The sequence below is a fragment of the Heteronotia binoei genome, chromosome 1, assembly GCF_032191835.1.
Source record: "Heteronotia binoei isolate CCM8104 ecotype False Entrance Well chromosome 1, APGP_CSIRO_Hbin_v1, whole genome shotgun sequence".
In the NCBI taxonomy this organism is placed as follows: Eukaryota; Metazoa; Chordata; class Lepidosauria; order Squamata; family Gekkonidae; genus Heteronotia; species Heteronotia binoei.
The window spans coordinates 100,371,983-100,390,888 of record NC_083223.1 but is presented as its reverse complement, the minus strand read 5'-3'; the positions used below and the strand labels follow the sequence as shown (position 1 = coordinate 100,390,888).

The 18,906-nt window shown below is 42.1% G+C and overlaps 1 protein-coding gene across 1 annotated transcript in view; it reads left to right on the top strand.

Moving 5' to 3' along the window:
• Positions 1 to 18,906, top strand: part of METTL24 (methyltransferase like 24) — a 92,018-nt gene that overhangs the window by 62,463 nt on the left and 10,649 nt on the right. The window contains exon 4 of the mRNA XM_060238136.1: positions 1,400 to 1,625. Within this exon, the coding sequence (XP_060094119.1) occupies positions 1,400 to 1,625 (226 nt within the window). The remainder of the gene's footprint in view (positions 1 to 1,399; positions 1,626 to 18,906) is intronic.

Below are 18,906 nucleotides of genomic sequence, written 5' to 3'. Positions count from 1 at the left end.
TGCGCACAAGGAGCGCTCCCGCCACTATCATTCTGGGACCAATTTCGCCCTAAATCAATTTCGCACTAGACCGGGATTTATTGGTCCCGGGTTAGTCAACCTGGGAAGCGGGAATTTGGGGGCAGGGGCGGGACTTTCCCGGGTGGCCGGGATGATCTGGCCACCCTAGCTGTGCGTCATTGGATGATGACAAACTGAGCACATATGATATACCCTTTGGGACACATTGTATGGTTGTTGCACCACCATTTGCAATTGTTCAAGCCATGTTGAGCAATTTTGTGGTAGCATGGTCCATAAAGACTAATTGGTGAGACAGTCACATGGAAATACAGCTGCACAGCTGTTTTATCTTGTGCCATCCTCTACCTCAGGGATGGGGAACCTCCATCCTGAGGGTCGTATATGGCCCTCGAGGTCACTTGGTGTGGCCCTCGGGGATTGCTGGGCTGAACCGAGCCATGCAGCAGCCTCCCTGGGGCCTGGCTGGCCAGTGAGGATCATGGGTCCCAGCCGTGCTGTTCAGCAGTCTCCACAGGGCCAGCCAGGGATCTCAGGGCTGAGATGTGATCACAGGACCCAGGCAGGGAATAACAGGACCCAGCCTGGGGCCTGGCTGGCCGGCCAGAATTGCTGCGGGGCCTGGAAAAGTTACTGTCACAGTTCAGTTTGCACTTGATTATCTCAGATGGTGTGGCCTAATATGGTAATGATCTGCTAATCTGCTAATTAGGAGATGCTAATCTGCTAATATTAGGAGATGTGGTCTAATATGCAACTGTGTTCCTGCAGGGCTTTTTCTACAAAAAAGCCCTGGACCTATGCATTTGCCTAGGGCGGCGGGCCAGGTGTGTGTGTGTGTGCACATGTGCCAAATTAGGCTCTCCCCACGACTTCAAATAGAAAAACAATCATTTGCATTCATTTTGCTAACCTGAATCATTCTCCCTTGGTGGAGCACTGTTTTTTAAGTTGATAATTTTTTATGGCCCGCGAATGATGTTATAAATATCCATATGGCCCTTGGCAGAAAAAAGTTTCCCCACCCCTGCTCTACTTGGATATGCTTAACTCATTTGCGCAATTTATAGGAATTTGCTGTCTGAGGTAGAGATTCGATTTTGCTGTTATTTTAATGGTAGTGCTTTGTTTCTCCCAGAGCAATCAATGGAAGCCATTCATTTTTGGGGGGGGTGGGGAGGGAAAATAAAATAAATGTAATACAATCTGGGCTATATTTCTGTTTGTTTATCTAGTCCAGCTGAGAATATATATTCAATATATATTTCAATTCCCATTCAAGAGAATGGAAATAGGGTAAAATATAAATCATAAAAAGAATCCTTGTAATTTTTGTCTATTTGAAAGTAACAATACTTTTCCTGACTGTTTTGGTAAGACTGGGCGATGATGATAACCAGTTTGAGCTGAGCATGGCCAACAATGGATGTGAGGTGCATCGCTTTGACCCTAGCATCAGATCAGCACATATTCAAGAGGGACACCTCTGGTATCATCGCCTATCCATTGATTGGCGGGATCCCAATCCATCAATTGCTGCTCATAAGCTTCACGCCAACACCAAGAAGCTTGGCACGATATTGAGTGACTTTGGACACCACAAGGTAAGAATTTATCTACTTCATATGGCTTTGAGAGGAACTTCATATGGCTTGGAGAGTTGCAGTGTACAGCTACATCCCACTTATACAGTTAACCCAGAGAAAATCTGAACAGCCAGAAGCTTAGATATTTGGGAATGGTTTTCTCACCCTAACAAATAATTGTGGTAACATGGTAGATACACAGCATCAGACACAGGCCACCACTAGAGCACCAGAGGGCAGGGTGCACCAGGGGCACCAAAAGATGGTTATAGGTGTCAAGTGGTTGCCTTGCTCACCTTCCCTACCCTGCCCCTGAGAAGGAAGATCAGAAGACCACCATTCTGCTGCTCACAGGCTGCTCACAGGCTCTTCTTCCTCCTTTGTAGCATTCTGAGGCTCAGAGTACTCCCGGGCCAGTGGCAACTTGGGGCCTGCCCAGGCCAGTGGTGGAGGGGCAGGTAGACTGTGGGGTGGTGATGGCAGACCAACAGGTGGCCTAGGGCGCCAGAAGCCCTGAGGTTGGTCCTGAACAGCATATTCCTATAGTCATGATATGGATAATCAAAATTACACTATGAAAGTTTAAATTCTAGCTTTGGATATGAAAATGAAAAATAAGAAGCATTAATGCTTTAAAACAAATTTCTGTTAACTTTTAACCAGTCTTGTTCTCCTTTCACGCTGTCTCATATTATTTGCTACCTGCATCTTTTATTAGCTGTTAGCTATACCCCAAACTTAGTACAGTGGTCTTAAATCCAGAATTTATACAGTGAGGAAAGCATTTCAGCTATAATTGGAAGTTAGAGATGGTGAGAAGATTGTTTATGTTCAGAAGATTACTATTTTTTCCATAGTAGTCAAAGCATCCTGTTTTGAAGTGGGCTGCACTTTATATTCTGAGCTTGCCTTAATCTCCTTTCATGGCATTGCAAAAGCAGTAGTACATACCAGCTAACTTTTGCCACTGCATACTCCAGGAAATTCATGACTCTGTAATCAGACTTTCAAGTAACTGCTGCCTTCAGGACTGTTGCAGGAATGAAGTAAATTGCTAATACAGCTAGTGCCACATTTTAACTCCTTTTAAATATATATGAGAGACTTATCTGAAGTGACCACTTTCCAGTCTTGCAAAACCAAGCCATGTAATGTAAAATATTACTGTAGAGCAAAGATGTGCTATCAGGAGGGATGGTATTAGTATTTCGTTCCACTCTCTTGACTGTTTTAAAACTGTAAATGCATCTCGTAGCTAAGAAATATGTGCAAATATAAAGAGAAATGGTAAAATAAAACTGGAGTTCATTTATACTACCCCACATGGCTGTTGTGAGGATAAAATGGTGACAGGGAGAATATAGTACGCCACTTTGCATCCCTGCTGGGGGGGAAGTGGAGTATAAATGAAGTAAATAAAAATAAATATTCCATTGTAAACTTTTCTGAGTGAGAGCTCACACCCATATTGTTTTGTGTACTACAGATTTTCCGGGGTTTCCCGAACTTTTCTTTCCCATGGCCCGGTTGTTTTTACACTTCTCCTTTGTGGCCCACTAAACATTCAGGGGTGGAACCAGGAGACTTTGGAGTCTCTTTGGAGACACAGTGTGTGTGTGTGTGTATTTGGCCACTGTGTGACAGAGTATTGGACTTAATGGACCATTGGCCTGATCCAACATGGCTTCTCTTATGTTCTTAATATAACCACGATTATTGCAACTAGCAATGCAGGTTTTGTCTATAATCATAATTTCATTAAAACCCAATACTCAACTTAATGCATATATATGAACCTCTTTGTTCTGGACTCATCACCAAGATGTCACAAGGAGCTGTTGATGGCCAGCCCAGAGGAGACAACTCTTTAGCAATTTATACTCAATCAACATGACTGACATAAAGCTGATGCATCTTTAGTAGAAGTAAATCTCTAGTACAATTACCCTGAACTCATACCATAGATAAGAAAGGATGTTACGTGATAGATAGTCATAGATATCAAGGAGCATTCTGAGAATCCAGGAGCCTTCAGCAGATGAACTTGATCTTTACCCATCAAGAATGCATTGTGGTGACCCATAGGCACCAGGGAAGGCAATAATAACCTTAGAGGAATATAAACTATTCTTTATACATAGGAAGGCCAAGGTCTCAAGGAAAGTGGTCAACCCTAGCTTGCAATAATGTTCACTCAGTTTTACTGCAAAGTTCTGTGAAAGAAGAGAACCAAACAGGCATGGTTCAGACAGCTATACAGAAATACCCAAGGCTCGCTTATATTTCTGCCACCCTTCTCCCCGTTGCTGTAGCCAAAATGTAAATCCCTCTTGCACAAATACAGATGTAAGAACAGTGACCTTCTTCCTGCAGTATATCTGCTATATGGTCATGTATTGAAAATGGATGGACCACCGATGAACCTCCTGATGGCATCTGGGGGTTTTTGGCCACTGTGTGACACAGAGTGTTGGACTGGATGGGCCTTTGGCCTGATCCAACATGACTTCTCTTATGTTCTTAAAGTTACTTGAGCTAGGGTTGCCAGCACTTTCCAATTATTTTAGAAAAGCAGTCCCTCCTGGCAACTGGTAGGAAGTGAGGGGGGGACTTTCTGGGAGCAGGGAGGCCCAGCTGTTATACAACTAAATGTTTGTGTCACTGCCCACATGCTCCAGAAGTGATGTGATCACTTCTGGGATGTTGGGGTGACATTCTGGTATTTGGGCAAAAACTCTATGGTAAATTTGGCTTCTACCTTAGAGCTTTTGCCCAAACACCAGAGTGTCACCCCAGTGTCCCAGAAGTGATGACATCACTTTCTGTTCACATTGGATCTCTCTCTTTTTCTGGGTGAGTCCTGCGCACACCAACCGGCTGATCAGCCCTGGGGAGGGTGAGGCCTGGAGCAGGGGACTCCTGCCTTCACCAAGGGATCTGTCAACCCTAAGAACCTTAATTATTCTATTCTGGGTTTCTAGGCTCATTTTTTGGCATGTGTAGCTGAGAGAAAGCCAGCTCTGTTTCTGATCTTTTTGGTCAAAACTAGCAACTGTTTATTTTATACCCCACATTTCATGCTCTACTTGTGCTCCCAGAGGCATTTGGCCACTACTGGTGGAAAAAAGACCCAGGCCGTAAGGACCTTGGCATTGAACCTCAGGTGCATTTCTTATGATTCCATGTTCTTGAGTCCTAAAATGCAGAATCATGCAGATGGAAAGTAGCCAAGTTCCACTGCCTCAATATCCATATCTGTTTGTTGCTGATGTTGTTAGGCGTGGAGTTGTGCTTAAACTTCACCCTGGGAAAATTGAAACCATTTTGCTTTCATTTTAATTTCTTGTTTACAGGAAATGTGAATGAAACAGATTATTCAGTTTGCGTAGCTTTCTCCATTCTTGAAGGAGGTCCGGGGAAATTAAAGTTCCCAGTATCTCTGGCATGTGTATTGTAGAGAGATGCCAGTGAGCTGCTATTCATTAAGAATGCATCACAGTAAATACAGAGTGTTTTCATTCTTCTACATGTCTAACACATTGTCCATGATTGCAACACTAGCCCAGCGCTTTCCAATTATTTTAGATAAGCAGTCCCTTTCCCCCTGTAGTCTTTTTTCAGCTGTCAACCTCTGTCCTACTTCCTTAGAAACTATTACAGTCCAAACCATTCTCTTTGGAAACAAGTTAAATTTGATCCATGCATTAAAATGTCTGCATTCCTCTTATAAGCTTTTCCTGTGTTCCTCCACATCTGAACTTCAAGCTGCCAACGTGCACAATATAGTTATGTCAAGAACATAATTGAGATTGGAGTAGTTTTGAATAAAAGATCAACATATATTTCTGAGGAACATTGAAGCATTTTTGTATTTTTAAACTTCCATTTTCACATCTGTACTCATTTTACCAGTGTACTCTGCAACCCATTCTCTCTTCTGTCTCTGTCTCTCTCTCTCTTTCATACGCACGCACGCACATGGCTGATTCTCAGGAGCATATTTATTACTCATTATCTGCAAAATCAAGCAATGATGTGAATGTGTTCATGTAGATAAAATTTTCACATTACACAGACCTATTTCGCACTCACCTTACACCGCTCTCACGTTCATCTTCTCAGCGCGGCTTCCTTCCGATTTCACACTATCTGCTCCGGGGCTGCAGCAAGTGTCGGCATTTATGCGCAGCAAACAGAAACCGCTAACAACCAGTTTCTGTTTGCCATGCAAAAAAGCAGACGCTTGCTGTAGCTTCAGGGCAGATAGTGGGAAATTGGAAGGAAACCCTGCTGAGAAGATGAATGTGAGAGTGGCGTAAAGTGAGTGCGAAATTGGTCTCAGTGCAAACACTATATTTTCCAATAGGGTGAGCATTTCTAGAACACTTAATAGATTTGGCTGGGGAGTCATTAATTGATGTGATTAGTATGCATGTGTGAATCAAATCTTATGTATAATATTCCCCCCCTGACTTTTACAGAGCAGAGTTTGTTCAAAGTTTTAAACAGATTGGTGGTATTCCTGTAACCATATCATTCAGCATCATGTAAGAGAAGGGAACTGTGCCAGCCATGATCCATGTCTCAGGCTTGTATATGACATTCTGGCATGTGTCTCTGGCCAATGAATGGCTGCTTTTGACATGATTCTAAAGCTTGACCAGGATAGCATAACAGCAGCAGCAGTCTATGGGAAGGGGGGAGCCTCCACATTCCCAGGTGCCAGTAGCATCTCTTCTGTGAGAGACAAAATAACCTTTCCTATATTCAACACGGCACAATCTCATAACATACTACATAGCAAGATGAAAACAGTTACATGTAAAACCACTCAGGAAGGAATGCACGACAGGAGACATTGCATGCAATTTTGGGCTGTATCAACAGAAGTACAGTGTCTAGATCATGTGAAGGGTTGGTATCACTTTGCTCTGCTCTGGTAAGACCTCACCTGGAGTATTGTGTTCAGTTTTGGGCACCACATTTTAAGGAAGATATAGACAAGCTGGGACAGGTTCAGAGGGGGGCGACGAAAATGGTGATGGGACTGGAGACCAAGTCCTATGAAGAAAGGATGAAGGAGCTGGGCATGTTTAGCCTGGAGAGAAGTAGAGGAGGAGGCATGCCGAGGGATAGTATGCACAAGTGGTAAAATTGAAAATTTCTTTTTGAAATTTCATCATATTAAAGTAGTAAATCCTGAACTATTACAGTATGTGTTTCAAGAGGAAACATCTGTCTTTAGCTCTATAATTCAATTACGGATTCATGCAAGATTTGTTGCTCATGACACAAATTCAGTTCCTTTGAGATCATGCTTGCATAAACAGGACCAAGTTGAACCTTGGTGTAAGCCTATGAAAACTATGATGGTTGCTGTACAGCAATTTTGTACATTAACTGTTACCATATGTGAGCTTTGTTATTTCTATGGCAAACTTATTAGTTCCTGGCAGCCAAACTGATGCAGGTGTTTCTCCTTAATATTTCAGAATTAATGCATTTTATAGCTTCTTGAGCCAACACGCATCACTAGGAAAAAGGCTGTTGTTTTTATAGAAAACCCAATTTAGAAAGCATCAAATAATCATTGAGTTTTATTGATTGTCACTGTTTTCTTCTAGGATTTCAGATTCATTTTGAATTAATAAACATAAGTGATCCTTTAGTGAGACTGCCTGGAATTAGGATTACCCTTGCTAACTCTGCCTTGGGAAATTCCTGGAGATTTCGGGATGGTGCCCAGAAAGGATGGAATATGGGGATGGGATGGAGACAGCGGGGATATATGTTTATAAATGTTTAGCCTGGAGAGGAGATAACTGAGAGGTGATATGATCACCATCTTCAAGTACTTGAAGGGCTGTCATATAGAGTCCAGGGGTGGCCAGCGGTAGCTCTCCAGATGTTTTTTGCCTACAACTCCCATCAGCCCCAGCCATTGGCCATGCTGGCTGGGGCTGATGGGAGTTGTAGGCAAAAACATCTGGAGAGCTACCATTGGCCACCCCTGATATAGAGGATGGTGTTTTTCTGTTGCCTCAGAAGGTTGTACCAGAACCAGTGAGTTGAAATTAGAAGAGTTTCCAGCTAAACTTTAGAATGAACTTCCTGACAGAACAGTTCCTTAGTGGAAGAGCCTTCCTTGGAAGGTGGTGGACTCTCCTTCCTTGGAAGAAGAAGAAGAAGAAGATGAAGATATTGGATTTATATCCCGCCCTCCACTCCGAAGAGTCTCAGAGCGGCTCACAATCTCCTTTCCCTTCCTCCCCCACAACAGACACCCTGTGAGGTGGGTGAGGAGTTCCTGCTACAAAAAACGCCCTGCATATCATGACTGAATTCGTGGTTTGCAAGGCAGGCGTCCACAGCGTCCCGTCTTTTCAAGCAGGGCTGTGGAGGATCGCTGGCTGGCATGAAGCCGGCAAAGCTTGGAGATTTTTAAGCAGAGGCTAGATGGCCATCTGACAGCAATGGTGATTCTGTGAATTTAGGGGGAGGTATTTGTGAATTCCCTGCATTGTGCAGAGGATTGGACTAGATGACCCTGGAGATCCCTTTCAACTTTATAATTTTATGGTTCTATGATTCTATATCACTCTAGGGCTTCAGTTTCTCCTAGGCTATTATATACCATAAAGTCCATTGTATGAAATTGTCATTTTCTGAATGGGAACTGATCTCTGTAGTCTAGAGATCATTTGTAACTGCAGAATTCCAGGCCCCACCCTGAATTTGGTAATCCTACTGGGAATATAGTATGTTTTCCTTAGTGGGTACAAAAACAGTTTATGCATTGCTAAATTAGGGCAATGATATGAAAAAGCCCTTCTCTCCCAGCACCAGTTTCTTCCAACTCAGTCTAACCCGAAATATGGCCCCTTATCTTGATTTGACTGATTTGGCCATCTGAATTTATGCCACAGTAACATCAAGACTACACTACTATAATGCACAGTACACTGTTGCAGTGCACTCCCCCAATATCAAGTGAGGAAGGTAAACTATAAATAATGCAAACAAATAAATGTTGAAAAGTGTTCAAGCAGGGCCAAGTCTGGCTGTATTGGATCAACTTTGATCAAACTTTTATGCATTACAGTATCTTACAGTCCAAGAAAAGGTTAGAGTGTGTCAAGTGTACAGAGTAGGAGCCAGAAGAAGCTATTTGGTGGCTTGTGAAAGGGCTTCCAGACTGACAGCTGACTGGGGGCATGAACTAATGTTGCTGTCATCACATCACTGTCTTCCAGTACATTCTTGCTTCTGTGTAATGCCTAATTCTATGTGTCTACTTGCAAATCAGTATACAGCATAAATTTCTATTGCCCCTGACCTCATGGAAGGTGTCTTGAACTTCCCAGTTCTCAAGATGAAGCTGTCTTCATACCAGTGATAATATTGGGTAATCAAACACAAAGTGTGTTGAGTACACACATTTACGTAGTTAAAGGTTTTAAAATTTGTTTAAATATTTGCTTTGTGCTAAAAAAAGACTTTGTTTCCATTCTAATTAGTCCCAGGTAAATTCATTCCCTACATGTCTGTAATGTCTAAACTTTTTCTTGTACAGAGAGAATGAGACCTCTTAAGACCAGTACGGCATAAACAAGCTGCAAATATTTGTTCAAGAAGAAGACAAACAGGAATTCATTGTAATCATTGATGTGTGTGTGTTTGTGTAAACATCCTGTATGCTGAGGAATCCAGCAGTGTCTGGGGCATAACATCAAAAGAGGAGGAGGAGTCAATAGCATTCATTAGGTTCAATTAAGATATGATTCAATAACATTCATTAGGTTCAATTAAGATATGATGACATAATATTGGTCCTGTGCGTTGGTGGACACATTATGATGGTTTTATGATATAAAATCAGTTGCCCTGTGGAACACTGGGATATTTGTAATTGGAACTGTAAGCGCCCATGTGAGGCAGGCATCAATTCCAGTATGTGCTTGGCATTTTAAGTGGAAAAAACAGCATGGAAGGAAAGAGGAAGCTCCTCTTCCTATACTGCAGGCCAGATCCAGATGAGCTTGATGCATTGAGGAGGTTTTATGTCAATTAGAGACAGCAGAAATCTCAGTATATGCCTGATATGCTTTCATACCTATCCTAAGGCTCAACAACAATGGTTGTCAGCCATAGCACAAGTGTCACTAGTTGGAGGCCTAAGACCATCGTGCAGAAAGGAAAGACAGACATCCCTCCACAAGGCCCAGACTCTTATTGAGAGTACACTGGAGTCTCTAGCAACCTTGCGATGCCTACCAATCAAGAAGCAGCACACTGCTGAAATCCCATGAGTGAGGTGGACATGAGTGCAGACAACTACTGCCTACCAATATGGCCATGGCCTCCTGGTGTCATGCTACCTCTACCTACATGTGAAGCCTCAGCAGTGCTTTCACCCCTTTAAACATCACTGCAGGATGAGCCAGACATACTGATTGCTTGCCCCACACACTGAGGCTTTTGCTTTTTAAGCCCCCATACAGCATCTTCCTATTGCACTTCAAAGGTCCCATTATTGCCATCTGCTCCTCTTTTCCCAGCAGCCCTTAACATCCACCCCAGCCCACCCTGCCCATAGGGGGCAATCTACTTGGCTTATCAAATACCAGCAATGATGTGGAATGAGTGAGGTGGAAACCTTACAACATGGCAGCAGGTTCTGCTCTGGTCACTTTAGCCACTGTTTGGCCACAGTCTTAGTTGTCATCCTAAGCTATGCTAGTGCTTGGTAACAGGGAGCAGTGTCTGGGCAACATTTCCTCTTGCACTGGCCCCTATGGGCTATCCCAGGGTTTTTGTTAGCATAACTATACACTGACATCTGGTTTATGTCCAGGTCTGCAGAGGATTAGAGAGCCAACGAAGTCCAACTGCATGCTCTGACACCTCCCAATTCTATGCCAGTGTAGCAGTTACAGTGGTTCAATGCCTGTGTCCCAACATGTATGTTTGTGTGATCTGGGTTAGGGGTTAGTTGTAATCTTGAGTACTAGCCTAGGTCTTGACACTGCTGTCATTTACTTAATTTATTAATTTATATTGAATTGGATACCAAGTATTCATGTGAGCCCTGTATTGGAGGTTAGGTGACCACTGACTGAGATTCTGTTCACAAAGATGGGTTACATCTGTCCAATGTAGCATTACATAAATAAACAATGGCTGCATTTGGGAAACCTAAAACCACAATCTTATTAGTGTCCGTAATAATGTTTCAACCTGGGACATATTATGTAACTGAGGTTGCAATCAGATGTACATTTACTTGGGAACAAATTCCTTTGAGCTCAGTGGGATTTATTTTTGAGTAAGCGGCCATAGGACCGGGCTGTAAGAAGCCTCCCAAGTGTTAAAAAGATGACAATCATGTGGAAGTGGGAATGTCTAATCCCAAATTCCTACACAAATGGAGTATCTGAACTCAGGGTTTTAAAGAGGAGTGGGTGGAAGAGCCAGAGATCAATAAACTACTGTAGACTACATTGCGGCTGTATCTAATCTGGTCTGTGTAATGCTTTATACTGCCTTTATGAACTTCATCTCAGAGTTTGCTAATGGTTTAATTGTTTAATTATTAGGAAAAGTAATAATTTGTAATGAGGAGTATTGCGATGAAATCACAAATCAAACTGAACAAACATATAACTTGTAGAAACATGTTTTTTAGGTTTGTGAAGATGTGCGCTAGAGTATGCTATATGAAACATTGAGAGTGTGCCATAGACTTGAAAATATGAAGACAGTTTAAGGTCAAAGTTCAGAAACTGAAATACATTAAGAGCATGACTGCTAAAACTTATTTTCTATCTGGCAGAACTTCCTTCTTGAGTGTTAACAGTTCTCCAATAATAGCAGACTTAGTGGCTCCATGCCATCTGGTGAAGGTGGTGAAATTGGGCCATCCGCAAACAAGGTAGAAGTTTCTTTGTACTTGGGGAACTGACTCGTCAGACAATGTTAAGAAAAATGAAAGCCCTCCCCCCACCTTCTAATGAGGGCTGTTGCTGCACACAGCCTTGGCCTAAAAACAGCGTGGGGCCTGTCTGTACGAGCTTGTTGCCTGGTCAGCCCCAAACCCTAACCTTATTTTCAATCAGGTAGTGAAATGATGTAGCACAGAGATGGAAATTTTAACTTTCATGTGTACTGCTCAGGATGGGGCAATGTCTCACATGCACCTTGTTAGTGAGGTTCTGTGTGGGTTTTGTTACATTAGTAAAATTTTAATTATGGTATTACATATATAAGGAAAATCAGAGCAACCTCATGGAACTTCAGGTGATGTTCATAGGGAGTCTTAGGAGTTATCCCATCCAGATATTGCTCAAACATGGACCTGCTTCAGTTCAGCAATGATGTTTCAACATCTACCTTCTGACCAGACACTGGGACTGTTTTCTTTCTCTTTATTTTCCCAAAGTGTGTGTTTGTGTGTGAGAGAGGATTCATTGGATTCATGACCCATCCAAATTAAAGCAGCATTCAGTTCTGAGAGAAAATTAAGTACATGTTCAGCTTTTCTCACAGAAGTTAATGCATATCTTTGTCTGGAGATCACACATGTTTTCAGCAGAATCTATTTCTCCAACCCAGAGAGTCTTCTGCAAAGCCCAGTGGGCAGAAAAATGCACTGGGCAAGCAGCTACTCATTTTATTAATGGGTGATTGCAGAGCAGGTTAGGTTAGGTTTTTAAAAGCACCATTTAAAAACCTTTACACTGTTTGGGGTTTAGTTTGTGCAGCAGTGTGTGAGTGGGCTGCTAATGTGCTATTCCCTGCAGTGTAATACTTTTCATAGCAAGAAAAAATAAGAAAAGCTCAGGTATTACTATGAAAACTTTGAGACCACAAAGACTACATCAGAATTGTCTATAAACATCCACCCAACCACCACAGACAGGTCTTTGGGATACAAAATTTAGATTGGGGAAAGTTGTCGTGGAGACTAGTATAGTCTGAGGGGTCATCCCCTTCCACAGGTATAATGTTTGGCCTAATTCCTCTGAATGCATTAGCCCAAAAGCTCACAGATAGGAAAAGATTAAGTTATTAAAAGGTTTTAGAAAACTGCAAGTGGGTAACCTGCAAGGTCTTATCAGGGGGGGGTTAATCTCATTGCCCTGTGTTCCCTTCCCTACGCTATTTCCTCTTTCTCTTCTCCCAGCAGCCCCCGTATTCTCTCTCCCTGCTTCTTTCTCTCCTTCCCACACATTAGCCAACCTACCTATCTGTCCCCATCTTCATCTTTCAGTCCTTTCTTACTCCTGGCAGCCTCTCCTCAGCAAAAAGTCTGGCCTAGTTGCATAGTGGCTTCCAGCCCACAGCTGAACCCAGTTGCATGGTAGACTCCAGGGCTGAGTTGGTCCCAGTTATGAGGTGGCTAACGGTGGTGGGCCAGGCCCATTAGGGTAGTTGCAGCTGCTGCTGGCTTCCATTCTCCATCCCAACTAGAGTACTTACCTTTTATCTCTCTTCAGCTTTTCCTCCTTCCTCACCTAGCAGCCTTTCCCTGGAAATATCTGGGCCCAGCAGATGCGCAGTGGCCACTGGTGGGTCTGGCCAGGTTTTGTGGATAGTGAGTTTCCAGTAGTGGCTTCTGGACCTGTTCATAGGAAGTCTTTCTTCATCATGGGATATGATGCATGGGGGAGACCTTTTCGAGTGATGGTTAAGCCTCCCAGTCTGCTCCTGCACCTCCCACTTTGCTTTCAGCCAGTTTTGTGTGAGAGCCAGTTTGATGTAGTGGGTAAGAGCAGCAGACTTTAATTTGGAGAACCAGGTTTGATTTCCCACTCCTCCACATGCAGCCAGCTGGGTGATCTTGGGTCAGTCCCAGTTCTCTCAGTACTGTTCTCTCAAGAGCAGTTCTTGAAAGAGCGCTCTCAGCCCTCACAGAGTGTCTGTTGTGGGGAGAGAAAGGCAAGGAGATTGTAAACCACTCTGAGACTCCGAATGAAGAGGTGGGGTATAAATGAAATTCTTCTTCTTCTTCCTCTTCTTCTTCCGCTGCTGCTGCTGCTGCTCCTCCTCCAAGACTTTGAGAGACTATTTCAGTGAGCAGGGCCAGTGCTAGGGTTTTTGGTGCCCTAGACGAGCTGCCCACTAGTGCCCCCCAGAAATTAAAAAAACCAGATAATTGTAGGAGAAATGAAGAAACTTGAAACTATTTACATTTTTAATTTACATTTTTAAATTTTAAGTTTTTTAAAAAATTGTGAGATTAAGCAATAAACATTGTGAAAATACTACTTGATCCTTTTAGCTGGAGGTGCCAGGGACAAGACCTTAACATGGCCATTTCTACTTTATCCTTTTAGTTGGAGATGCCAGTGACAAGACCTTGTGCATGCAAGAAAGATGCTGTACCACTGAGCCATGGCTCCCACCCCATGGCTTGGTTAAAGTGGAGTAGGAAGGATGAATGGCAGCATACAACTTCAACAGGAGCCAATTTTTAGAAACTGTAATTGGCTCTTCTTCAGCTTTTACAATTGGTTAATTGATCCCTGCCGGGCTCTGAGGAGCTCACTGTGCAGGCACAATCTGCCTTCACTTTTTTTGGGTCTGTAACAGACTCGGGGAACACAAAACTGGCTGGGCAGTGTCTGTGCTCCATGGAGCTTCTTTCCATTGGGGAACGCAGGCTCCAAGGAGCATCCCACGCACCGGCCATGTCAGGAAGCAAGCTTGTAGTATATTATGTTCTTTGTGTTATCTTGCTATTCTTTGAGAAACAATGAGAACTTGCAATGTGGTACTGGCTTCCTCCCCTTCCAAATTAGAATCTTAATTAGAGGGTACTATCTGGGATGAGATTATTCTTGGCGTATTCTGAGATATATTGCAGGAAAAAGCAGCTTGTGTGCACATAATGCAATTAAAATGGAAAATACTCACGAACTACCTCATATTTGAATATGGCTTATTTATGCGAAGACTAATTAACATGGTAATTCTGCCATGCATGCAGAGTTTGAGAGCTAAGAAACTTGTCCTCTCCCTCCCACTTCTGCCACAGCAGTAAAGACCCACAGTTGCAATACTGAACATTGAAATTGTAGATAAGTCACCTAATTCTCTTTGGGCCTCAGCACTGGAGATGTAATCTATAGTAAGTACAGAAATGCAAGGAACCTGCTGTATGGCAAATTGCCATTTCTCTGTGTATTTATCACATGCAGTGTAAGTGCTGAAATAACACTGACAAATAGGTACTCATGCCTTGATTTTTCTCTGTGGGGAACATAAAATAGTCCTCAGGTCAGTGTTTAGATAGAACAGAAATCCCAGTAACCTTGCCACTGCTGCTGATATTAAGGCATCTTTGGCCCTTGCCATGTTTCTGTCTGTACTCCCGTAAATACTCTTTGGGAATAAATTTTTAAATTTTTGTTCTCACTTAAAAGGTATTGAGTCTGAACTCCCACTGCTGACTCAAGACTGTGGCAAACCTTGGACTTTCTCTTTACCTTCAGGAACGAGTGGAAGAAGCATTCACTCTGCACTCATAGAGGTGGAACAGGCTTGAGCAGCTCTTCATTAAGGATTTCCTGACTGAGAGACTAAAGCTGCATGTTTTTCTGCCAGTTGTTGGTACTAATCACATTTTAATACAACTGTATTTTAAATTTATCTCACTGCCTCACTCCTTGGTCTCCCTTTTCCATCATAAGTTCGTAAAAGGAGGACAATGTAGCACCAGGGAAACAGGTTCTGTATGAAATATTATGCTGACAATTGAACGCAGACTCGTTGAAAATAGAGTTCCTTTTCTTTCTCCATGGGGTAATTTGCAGAAGCCACACAAAGTATTTTCATATGGTTTTGAGGTCCTGCTGTTAAACATTCTATCTACACACTGCTTAAGAGCCAGAGTCAGCTCACTACTGATGACACATTTATTTCTTCCAGATGGTATAGGTGACCCTGAAATGAAGGGCCTATGTATATTAAGAGAGTTTCTAGCTCTTCTATACTGTAACACAAAGAAGGAAGTGATAGAAACAGATGGCTTTAGTGGAAGTATCTTACGGCCAGTTCTTCTGTCACAAGTATATTCATGCCTGGAAAAGCGTGTTCATTTTAATGTGTAGATGGTGGTACAAGTGTCTTATTTACTCATAGGTTCATCCCTTCTTTTACTAATGCAAGTTTTAGAAGTTTGGCTCCAAAGACAATAAGACCAACTCCAATTAAGCCCTTTGTAGGTTTTGTTTCCCGTTGTGGTGGGTGGGGTGATGTTTCTAATGTTATGAGCTTCTGTATTCAATTCGGACTTGACTGTGCAACTGAACAAAATTCAAACATAAAATGATTGCCTATGTGGTTGGCCTTCCAAGTTCTAAAACTGTCCAGTCCTGACCCAGAGAAGCCCAGAGATCAGATGAGAGGCACAAATCAAACAGCCTCATATCTCTTGCATAATATTAATATCTGGAAAAGTGTGGCCATGTAAATGGAGGCTCAAGGGCTTAATTTCATTTGCCAGCACATTTTTAATAGTATAATTTGCCTGACCAGTGGGACAGAGTTTACCAGTCACTGGATTGAGTTTTAGCTGCAGCATCTAAATGTATTATGTCGTCCATCATGATTTAAGTTTTTTTAAGGTGTCTGAGCAGTACTGTACAACGATTGAACAATTTTTAATTTGTTATTGATCACTGTTAAATGCTGTATATTTTGTGAGCTTTCCTATGTGGATAGCTTTATATCTTCCCCCACTTGGCAGCACACTGGATCTTGGAGGTATTGGTCACAACAACTACACTTCAGGCTGTTTTTGTGAATGGTTCTCAGAATGTGTTGAATGCCTGCTGTTTCTCTTCATATCACGAGAGCTATTATCTCCTTTTAGCATTAATGCAAGCATATTTGAGATGAAGGGATGTTTCAAAATCAGGATTGCACCAGAAAAGACTAAAAAGAATAGAAAGGGAAAGAAGAGGTGCTTTTCTGAAAACAGTCCCCCCCCTCCCCTGCACAGATGTATTTGTACATATGTGGGAAGTCAGGAAATGGTGAGATTTACATATATTGTTCATAAATCAGCAGTTTAAGTCTTTTCAGACCAAAAAAGCTGCATTTTAGCCTTGACATGCAAGATGGGATACATTCGCAATTCTTTACCGTTGATTGTTATATTTTTATCCTCCTATAAAAAACTTAGGGTAGCATACAGGGTTCTTTCTCCTCTTTATTCTCTAGCACCCCTCTGAGGGAGGGTAGGCTAGGGGTGACTGGCTGGCCCAAAATTTACCTAATGAGCTTCAGGGCTAAAGGGGAATTCAGACCTGGGTGTTCTTCTCACTTCAACATTCTGACTCTAAAGGGGAATTCAGACCTGGGTGTTCTCACTTCAACATTCTGACTCTTACATTACACTGCCAGTGGTCTTCAACTCATGGGTTGGGACCTGCAGGTGGGTAGCAGAGCCCAGCCAACTGAGTCATGAGTTCATGTAGATCATTCACATTTTGGCTGCCTTTTGGAAGAACCTGAAGCTAGTGTGTATACATAGGCAGCAAGCCATGTCTCCTGTCTCTCCTCACACACATGTTGAGAAAAGTACCAGGATGGCAAGGTAAAGTCACTTAGTAATTAGAGAGGATTCACTCATGTCTCCAACTCTTAGTTTCTTCCTTACTATGATATAGTTCCTAGTCCTTGAGTTATATTTCCTGGCACTCTTTGTATGTGGCCCATGGTCTTGATACTGCTGGAGAGGTCATAAGTCTGGTTCCTCCTATTCTTGCCATGTAAGTTTGATGTGAGATCACTTCCTTGCAGACCAGTGAGTCCCACAATCTGTGGTTTCTGGGTCTTGAAAAATAAAGAACAAATGAAAAGTGAATAGGCCACTTGAACTTTAATAGTTGTACAGAAGAGGAATATTGGCAAATGCATCTTGCCATGCCATGGAGGGATAAAATAATAAGTGAAGTACAAATGATAAACAACAAGTAGGAGTCTACTCTGTATATCATGGAAGGAATAATCAATAGTATGTGGAAACACTGAAGCCATCTCTTATCAAAATGCAGAACAGAAGCTGGAAGCAGCTTTTCACCTTTTAAAGCAGACAAGCCCAGTTTTAAATGATGAATATGAGTAATGCCAGAACTTGGGTGTCCTGTGAAATATAGATATATACTATGTGCCAAGGAAAGTTGAAATCTTCAACTTTTTGACTTTTTCTAATTAGACAACATATGCTTAACTTTGCTTAATTAAATCCCCACTTATTTTTATCTAATCAGTGTATAAGCTGGTTTTCAAGTAAGTATACAAAACTGAACACAAATTAAAGTAAAAAAAGACAATAAATGATAATGATAGCAAGAGGTAATAAAATCAATTTTGAAAGCAAAGGTGCATTTTGATGGCATCCAATCTGTAGACTTTTGTTACACCTGCACAGCATTGCAGAATATATGCAGTTTTGGTTGATAAGAACTGTAACATGAGAACAGAACATTTTCAGTTTTAAAAAAATCCCAATCTATATTGGATCCAAATTTGTATTCCTATAGTGGAAGCAGGGTCAATTTCTGTTAGCATGCCTTTTAACTTATCCTCTCAGATATTCGGTGTGGTTCTGACAATTTGTCAGCAGCAGAATTTAAGGGACTACAGTGGGCTGTTGTGGAAAGGAGAGCAGGAATCTACTGTTTAGAAAGGCAGCTATTTAATTTAGGTTCTGTGATGGGCATATTACAGTGCTATCCTGATAAAAGTTTACTCCCTTCTCATTTAAGTCAGTAGGTTTAGAAGAATGAAACTCTGTTTAGGATTGTACTGCTAGGTTTACTGTAAAGGTTATTTGATGTATGTAGTAATGGTTGCCAAAATGGTTGCCCTAATGCTCTGGGGATCTCCAACACTGGGAAATCATGAACATCAGAAACAGGAATATTAGCATCTGTATGTGCAGAATCTGAATTAGTGTTGACACACAAATGCAGGAAGTACAAAAAATTATTCAAGTGCTCATAACATTTCTGCAAAAGTAATCTGTATTTACTGTAAGTTAATTTACATATCCTTTCTATAGAGCTGCAGCTGCTAACATCAAATGTAGCTCTTTCTCCATTGCACTCAATCTATGCCAAAATTTGGCTGGTGGCTGTTTGCAGAGGTTAAGCTGTATGTGTGTGGCAGCTTCTCCAGGAGATTGGAGGGTTTTCTCCATGCCATGCCACCATCTATGTCCATAAGGTTTAGGAGTGCCCTGGTAAACAGTCAGTCCATATGGTGAAGTCTACCCTTCAGCACACGGCAT